The sequence below is a fragment of the Cornus florida genome, unplaced genomic scaffold (genome assembly GCF_030987335.1).
Source record: "Cornus florida cultivar Cherokee Brave unplaced genomic scaffold, ASM3098733v1 CherokeeBrave_3.0.0_Hap2_Chr11, whole genome shotgun sequence".
Lineage (NCBI taxonomy): Eukaryota > Viridiplantae > Streptophyta > Magnoliopsida > Cornales > Cornaceae > Cornus > Cornus florida.
This window is the reverse complement of record NW_026775581.1, coordinates 128,383,664-128,393,145: the sequence shown is the minus strand read 5'-3', so window position 1 is coordinate 128,393,145 and position 9,482 is coordinate 128,383,664. Positions and strand designations below refer to the sequence as shown.

The following is a 9,482-nucleotide window of genomic DNA, read 5'->3' as shown; positions in this document are numbered from 1 at the left end:
ATTAAAGCGAAAACCAAACAAAATTAAATTTCATATAGTGTAGAAACATATTTTTAACATACATTACAACTTATTTTATTCAAGTACAACCAAACACATGTTTCATCATAACGATTTTATAATTACCATCACAATTAAATTTCATAAAATGTAGGAACACATTCTTAATATTAATCACAAATTATTTCATTATTATTATTATTATTATTATTATTATTATTATTATTATTATTATTTTATATATATATATGAGATTCGTAAAATAAAACGAAGTTAAGGGGAAATCAAGCACATGTTTCTAACATGTTTGATTTTTCATTTAATGATTATTCCGTTTAACTTGATACATCATATAAAATTAACAAGTGATACATGTTACAACTTAATTGTGAGGTTACAAATATTATGAGTTTGAAACATGTTACTACGTTTGATTCATGTTACATATTAATAAAATCACAAAAAATCAACATATGATATGTACTATGATTATGTTAGGATGTCACGTATAAGTTATGTTTGATACATATTATGTTTAAATTATAATGTCATTTTTTAAAAAATGAAACATATTTCAAACATAAATTATAACTTTTTTTATTTTAGTGTATTATATGAGAGTCATAAAATGAACCGAAGTCAAGGGAAACCAAACACGTGTTTAGAATAACAACATTACGATTTCATAATTGTTATTACAACTAAATTTCATGCAGTGTAGGAACACATTTTTAATAAATATCAAAATTTATTTCATTCAAAGGGAAACCAAACATGTGTTTCATCATAACGATTTTATAATTACAATCACAATTAAATTTCATATAATGTAGGAACACATTCTTAATATAAATCATAAATTATTTCATTATTATATATATATATATATGAGATTCGTAAAATAAACCGAAGTCAAGGGGAAATCAAGCACATGTTTCTACCATGTTTGATTTTTCATTTAATGATTATTCCGTTTAACTTTATACATCATATAAAATTAACAAGTGATACATGTTACAACTTAATTGTGAGGATACAGATAATTTGAGTTTGAAACATGTTACTACTAACATGTGATATGTACCATGATTATGTTAGGATGCCACATACAATTCATGTTTGAAACATGTTACATTTAAATTATAATATCATTTTAAAAATATGTTTGATTGTTGTTACTTTTGATTCATGTTACATACTTGAACCATAATTTATCTTCGTTTAATGATCAATGTTGAATAAACATTTAGGGTTCCACCATTTGGTGATTGGTGATTTGAGAAGCCCATCTCATAATGAAATATTGTTTGGAGATTATTCCTCTCAATTATTATATAAGTCATTTTCAAAGTTCATCTCAAGGTGACGACACTCAATACATTGCAACGCAAAAGCCACAAAACTGGCATTATATACCCTCCACCTAAGCATCTTGCACTTCAAGACAATAACTATCTCTCTTCTAAAATCGGATTTGACAGTGTAAATTCATTGCAAGATTGTCATTTTTTTTCCTGGAAAGACTGTTATTTCTCTCTACTAATAATTCATTTCTCTGCTAATAATTCACCTAAATAGAGAACTTGGCAAAAAGGAACTCATAACACAAGACCATTATAACTTTAAAAGTTCTTTACCGAGGGGAGGACCGAGAAAGAAGAATAGAAATACACTTCAACTTCTTGATTTTAAACATAATCAAACCAAATCTAATATATTATATATTTCATTTGAAATAGTAACAACTCAAGGAAAATGCTATCGAAAACTTACACAAACATACAATGCATTGGCTTACAACATTGTAATGATTTAACGTTAATAAAAAGGCAATATTTATACAATTCAAATTGCATATTGATTATATTTCGTCTGAATACTGAAACCTAGAGTGAAAAGAAAATATTATAAAAAAGAAAAAGAAAAGAGGAAGAATTTATATAGCACGATCGTCATAAGGATGTGTGTAATCTCTTCACTCATCGGGTCCATAATGAAGCTTAATATTCGAAACCCTCTGAAGAGGTTGCCTGCAAAATTGGTTAGCCTTTGGAACCTCAAAACCTTTGTACACCTGCTACACATATAAAAGAACCAAATCTATATGTCAAGAATAAGATATATAATTTATTTTAAATGATATATTTAATGAAGAAAACGTGTAAAAAGGAGTGTATATATTATTTGTCAAACAAAGTCATAAATTTTTTACCTAAAATAAAGATAGTTGATCTAAAAGATATTAAATAAATCATACATTTTAACTCCTAGAGTGGAATGGAAAAGTAGGATTCATATGGTTGACCCTAAGTAATTGGGAAAATGCTTTGTTTGTTGTTGTTGATGATATATATTTAAACACCTACAACAAACTCATTCTCATCGGACTTGTGGCAGGACAAAAACTATAAACCAAGCAACTATTATATTGCAATACATAGAAACAATGAATTAAAAAAAAAAAACAAAAAACAAAAAAAAAAAAAAGAAGAAGAATGAAATTTAAAAAGAAATTAAATATAAATGAAAAGACATAAACTTAGTACTGGGGGAAAAGGAAACCAAGATGGATAGGGAACTAGTTTCAACATATTAAGAGGCTTCAGAAACATATTTGTATGTAACTTTTGAATGTAAGTATCTTGAAAGGAGTTTTATCAATGTACCACTAAGTATAGAAGTCACTGTTGATGGCAAGTAGGCGTATTTGACTATTTTATTGTATGATTTTATGCTCCCACTTACCCTTTAAATTAAGTCAGCCATGAGCACTATCTAAATGAAGTAAGATAGATAGCGAGTCAAGTTCATAAACATGATTATGTGTCATAGTAATTCAAGGTTGAAATATAAATGTAATTATGAGATTATATCTTCAAGTCCTCATAAGGGCAAGATAGTGTGTATCTCTTGCCAATATTAATAATAGATAAATTAATATATAAAGATTTAGACAATATCTAGGTCACTTATAAACATATCCAAAACATCAATAAGTAAATAGCTAAAGATAAAAGTATAAAAATATAAAAAATAATTAGAAAAGATAGTTAAATTATGTGTAACAAAAATCATTAACAACAATATTTAGATTGATTTATATGTATAATAGGTGCACAAAACTATAATGTTTAGGGAACCAGACTAAACAAATGCAACACGAAACTTTTATTAATTTCTAAAAATTTGAATCCAAGTTTAAATTGTTATGCAATAAACATAAAACTATACTTTTAAAATTAAAAAACACAATCTCAAAAGTTTGAAAGTTTTCTGAAAATTTTTCAACTCACAAATTGAATTCGTAAAAGTTTAGTACTATCACCTTGAATCTTCACACAAATACTATCTTACCACATGTTGTCGTAAAATATTTATGAAAGAAAAAAAAAATTAAAACATAAAAAAAATAATTTATTCATCAATTTTTGACAAACTATTTTACACCTAAACCTTTGCAGAATACCAAAAAATTCAAATATTTTACCTGAAAAAAGAATGAAAATATTTTACATATATAGAGTGGCAAATTTGATTGATAAATTATTTTCCTTTCCTATCTCCACGAAACAATTATTCCCATTCCATATACAGAAAGGTTTGTACTGAAAATGACAGACATGTGATTTTAAAGTTATAAACCAATGACCTTAGAGAGCTAAGCTTGTGGGAGTCTCCATCAGATGAGAACATTAACCTTAAAATCCTAGAGATAAAAAATTAATTTCTTGTCTTCCAAAATTGTTGCATAAATGCGTAACCTAAAATATACATGAACCCCATGTATATATAGGCAAAATAAAAATAATAATTAAAGACAATATATTTTTCTCAATCTCTAAAATTAACGTGATATCTCAAATCTAATGGGCCTTTAATATAAAGTTGGGCTACGAGTGAGAATCATTTGGGTTTATTATTTTCTTGGCTACAATGAATTAATAATTAGCCCGAACCATTATACCATGGACCCAATCTAATTAATTCATAAATTAATTTCTACACCACTAAAAGAAATTAATTGAACGCCAATCAAATAATAAATAACCTTTAAATTAATGTTGCATTTTGACCCCTCTATGCATAATTAGTTATTAGATAAATAAAGTCATCAATCCGACTACTAAATTAATATATTTATTTTGGTACATTTGATTATTTCCGGCTTGATCACAATAAAACATTTGTTTGACAAAAATAATAATTTGAATAAACAAATATATAGAAAATCATTTTGTCTAAAAACACACTAAAGCCTTCGAATTTAATTTGTAATCAACCAAAATTAATACAAAATAAATACAAGTAATAATGATGCAAATATTGAAAATATAACCCTCTAATTATTAATTACATAATTACCCAAAGTACCGGTCTATAGATTCCGAAAATTCCGCCGAACAAATCAAAGTAATTACTAATTAATAAAAGAGTCTACACTTCTTTCATGCTTAAAAGTCAAATGCCATGACAGTGATAAGGAACAATTGCATACCACGGCCCTCACAATATATCTCAACCTAACGTAGATCCAGTTCAAGTCTTAGTTAATAATGAGTCCATCCATTATTACTGACTATGAATTATTTATGATTACTATTTATATTCATGTATTGATTGCAATTACATACATATAAATATCTCTTGTAATCAAGTGGACACTATCAATTCCGTAATGAATTGAAACATAATATATTGAATTCACCAATTGTATAAAGTATCAATATTTCAAATATATGAGGAACATATGTCAATTTAATCCAAATATAAATTCGCTATGCCATGGCATACAAAATCCCAACATCCTCACCATAATATTGTCTGTTTTTTGCTTCTCTGGACCAAGGGAATTTAACAATTCTAACCCTAGCTAGACATAATATTGTCTGTTTTTGTCTTTCCTGAACCAGAGAGTTCACAGGGGGTTGTAACAACCCTAACCCTAACCAAACACAATATTGCCCGCTTTTAGCTTCCCCGAATCAGAGACTTCCGAGGAGGTCACCCATCTTGATATTACTCCAGGTTAAGGATGCTTAACTCTAAAGTTCTGGTGGGTTCACTGCCATAATGGCTTTAAAGCGCGTTGTGTCATAGAAGAGTGTTGAATTTACATATAACACTTGTCCCCTCCACACTCAGACGATGTGGAATTGTGCACCTATAGCTCATCCAGTGTGGTAGCCTACTGGTACCACATGCACACGCTCACATATACCTGCCCACAAAGTAGCCACAATATTATGACGACCTTATGGGCGGGTGCAAAAGGCACTTGCAAGTTACCACACTGGACAAGTTACGGGTGCACAATCCTACATCTTATAGGTAAAGGAAAGGTAAAATGTCTATATGTAGTGGTGTTATCTCCAAATGGTATAAGACCTTTAGGGTAAAGCCCAAGAACAAAATCGTGTGGGCTCGAACCCAAAGCGGACAATATCATACCATGTCGTGGAGTGGTTATTACAAATGGTATCAAAGCCTGACCCAGTCAGAAGTGTGGCCAACAAGGACGTTAGGCCCCAAGGGGATTGATTGTGGTGACCTTGTAGGCAGGTGTGTCCTGGGCAGTTACAAGAGGCACTCGCAGGCTACTACACTGGGCAAGGTACGAGTACACAATTCCACGTCGCCTGGGTAAGGAAAATATGAAGTATTTATACGTGGTAGTGTTATCTCTAGATAGTATGAGGCCTTTGCGGATAAAGTCTAAGAGCAAAACCGTGAGGGCTCGAACCCAAATCGAATAATATCATACCATATGGTGAAATGGGTCGTTACAGTGGTCGCGTTGACCGATTTAACGGAATACCCATACTCTGACACAACACGAATACGACCCGCCAACATGAATTGTCAACCCTAGTCATGTATGCAATAAATAAGGAAATGAGGTCGTGAAGTCATCCACGTACTTGTATTTAACATAAATAACCAATCAAAAACTATTCGATTAGATAATTTACTTCAAATTTTTTGTGTGAGTATTACTATTTTATAATTTAACACACGTGTATATAACTTTACCAGTTCAGACCGAATCGGTCTGGTAAGACCTCAAATCAAAACTAAATCGTATTTTTATGGTTCCATGAACTATTAAGAAATTGTACCAAATTGTCTAGTCCGATTTGATTTTTCAATTTGATGGATTTTTTATGCATCTTACAACTTTCAACCAAAAAAATGCTAAAACATCATTTTTACACGTTGAAGACCATCAATTGAGCGAAATACAATGTAACCAAAGTTACAAACCTTAAGAGAGATCATTGTAATTTGACAATCAAAAGGGAAGCTAGGATCATGTACATTTTATGAAATTTCATGATAAGTTAATGTAATTTATCCTTATCTTTATTTATTCTTTCAATATTAAAGTGAATTCTTATTCAATGGGACATTGTTGATATCAGTGGTTGATTTAATTTGGTAAATATTTGCTTATGTTGCCTTATAATATGTTATTAAATTCTCATGAAACTACTCTATTTAATTTAATTAGAGAGTTTTAATTTGACTGAATCACATTATTCCAATCAATACCAATTTAATAATTTCTCCTGATTTCTCTCTTAATTAATAAATGAATAGAATTTTGATTACAAATTTGTGGAATGGTAGACAATTTGATATATTTTTTTAAATGGTATCTAAGAAAAGCGTATTCTAGAAAACGGATAATACTTGTCTACTCACCGGTGAGTAGAAAGTTTATGCTTACCCCTGATGTGGCGTAAAAGTAATATGACAAGTGTTCCTAAAATAAAAAATAATAATAATTAAAAAAATTGAATGTTTAACGGTCAAACAAAAATGATGCAAATTAAATCATAATTTAACTCTCTCTTTCTCTCTCTTAAACTATTCCGCTGAAAGTAATGTGACAAGTACACCTAATTACATAAAATTTGGTTCATATGGTTTGATAGATGATTCGTTGATTACAGGATAGATTGTTATTACTTATTTCTTGTCTTCTTTTTCTTTTGGCGGAAAACAAATATCTATGTATCATTACATTTAGGGAAATAATTCTTGCACCGAATAGTTGCAGTGAATTACTACACTTACTCTTTTAATTGGCCAATTATACAACAAATAAGAAAGCGGGGTGTATTTGGTATAAATAGCCAATTAAAAATTATTCTGTTAGGCAATTGCAAGTATTCAGTGAGAGTATCACTACTCTTACATTTATATATAGTAATTCTTTATATTTAGCATCCAGAACTTTGTTTGTATATTGTAATATTATTTTATTTAAGTTATTCTTTCTATTCATCCTCCATAACTTTGTCTGTATCTTATAATATTATTTCATTTAAGAATTTTAGCTTAAAATATTTTTTTTTCCCGACAAAATTCCTTTCTCATTCACTGCCCGGACAAAAAGAGTAGCGTGCGAGAGTTAAATTTGGATCATATAGAGTTTAATCCGATATCATATTGGGTTTAATCCGAATAACCTCTCAAATCTTTTATATTTTATTATTTTATATTATAAGAACATGTGTTCCACTAATTTTGCGTCACATTAGGGTAAGTATGCAAGTATGAACTTTCTATTCACCGGTGAGTAGGCAAATATTATCCCAAAAAAATTCTCTTGTTGGAGGAATTAATTAATAGGATTTAAACAAAACCTTATGAAAAATGCTAAACTCTCAATTGAGAAGGGGGTGAGTCAACTGTCTAAGGAAAAACTATTTGTTGGGAATCCTACTTATGGTACGCAAATAAATTAATTAGTATCTATTATACTTTTAATGGAAATAGACAAATTAAACTTACTGTTAGGAACTAATTTTAAGTTGCCTCTATAAAATGTTAAACCTTTTATAATATATATTTTTGAATTCTATAATAATATTAGTAATATATTTGCTTCAATTGGTAATTTGGTATTCATATTACATTACTGGACTTAACTAAATAAATATTTAATATATTTAGAATTAATTATCAAATGCAACAATTAGGAAGAAGAGAGGAATAAAAAACATACCAGTGGTAATTATGTTAATGCTCTGTTCATTTATATAGTAAAACTTTGCAATGTTTACAAATGATGCAACTTGTGTTCAGTTATATAGTAAAACTTTGCAATATTTACAAATTATGCAACTTGTGTTCAGTAGTCTTCAATTTTGGTGAATCAACTTCCTACCAACACTGATCCGTCTCCCAATTCCGGCGAGTATAACTGGAAAATCCGGCCCTCGAGGTTACGAACGGCCGGTAGGAGAGGTTCCGATCGTAAACGGCACGCCTCTCCGGATCCAGCAGAGTAGAATACGCGGCATGGATCTTGATGAACTCGTCGGCCGACGATTCCTTCCGGTCCTCCTCCACGGCATCCGGGTGGCAAACCCTTGCGAGTCTGCGGTACGCCGCCTTGATCTCCTGACTGGTTGCCCCCTTGGGAATTCCCAGAATTTTGTAATAGGAAGTGGTCAGTTTGGGAGAGCAAAGGCTAGTGACGGCTGCGGCGGCAGTGACACATGGTGGTCGGAATCTGACGCAAGACGGCGAAGGAGTGGAACGAGTGACGGAGATTCTTGAATGGTGTGAGGGTCGGAGAAATGAAGAAGTGGAGGGTACAGAGACCATGATTCTTCTGTATGAGGAAGATAGAGGTGAAGTGTGTGTTGTGTATATATATATATATATGGTTTGGTGGAGCATAGAAATTGGATGGGTTTGAAGCTGAGTCGGCATTCAGCTTATCCGAATGGGTTATCGGATATTACGCGTCTCGTGTCGGTACCTGACCTGACTCAGGAATGTGAGTTACCACTTTCGTCTTAAATGCGAGAGGGAGAATGTGTGTGTTTTGATGATTAAAAGTAGGATTATATTATGATTGTCGGTGCGCTGATACATGGCAAGTTTCGCCAGTCAAAGAAGTCAAGCTCCCATAACTGCTAGTACACTCCAAATTTAATGTCAAAACCCTAACCACAAATAGCGATGGTTCGAAGTACAACATTTGATTTCGAAAACCTGGCATTGGCTTAGTGGAAAAAGCTTAGCCTGGGAGCGTCATTAAATTTTAAGTTTTAAGTTAAATTTTTTTCTAGGTGCAAATAATTTTTTGGGATCATGATCACGAATATAATTTGAATTTTATTCGATTTGTATGAAGAGTTCGACTTGTATGGGTTCTGTAAATTAATCGGGACAAAGCTTCGAACATTCCAATTATCATAAATAAAAAAAAACAAAAAAACATTTGACCTCGAAACCTCCTAATATAGTTCCTCAATGGACAAATCAAATTCTAAAATCCTGAAACACTCAGAAGTCCAAGGTAATCCTTGAAGTCCAAAATCTTGAAACATTTTATTAGGTTTATTGAAACTATGAAAGACAACTTTCGAATTCAAAATAGATTGTCCTCAAATTCAAAAGACTTGAGATAGTTAATCATCGAAACTTCGAAACAAACTCCATTGTTAAAGAATTAAAGTACGAGT

General features: G+C 30.9%; 1 protein-coding gene across 1 annotated transcript; it reads right to left on the bottom strand.

The window, feature by feature from the left end:
• Nucleotides 1-8,020: 8,020 nt before the first annotated feature.
• Nucleotides 8,021-8,804, bottom strand: LOC132285056 (chaperone protein dnaJ 11, chloroplastic-like). The gene has a single exon (XM_059787220.1). The coding sequence runs from the start codon at nucleotides 8,722-8,724 to the stop codon at nucleotides 8,170-8,172; it is 555 nt and encodes a 184-aa protein (XP_059643203.1). The 5' UTR covers nucleotides 8,725-8,804; the 3' UTR covers nucleotides 8,021-8,169.
• Nucleotides 8,805-9,482: the final 678 nt, after the last annotated feature.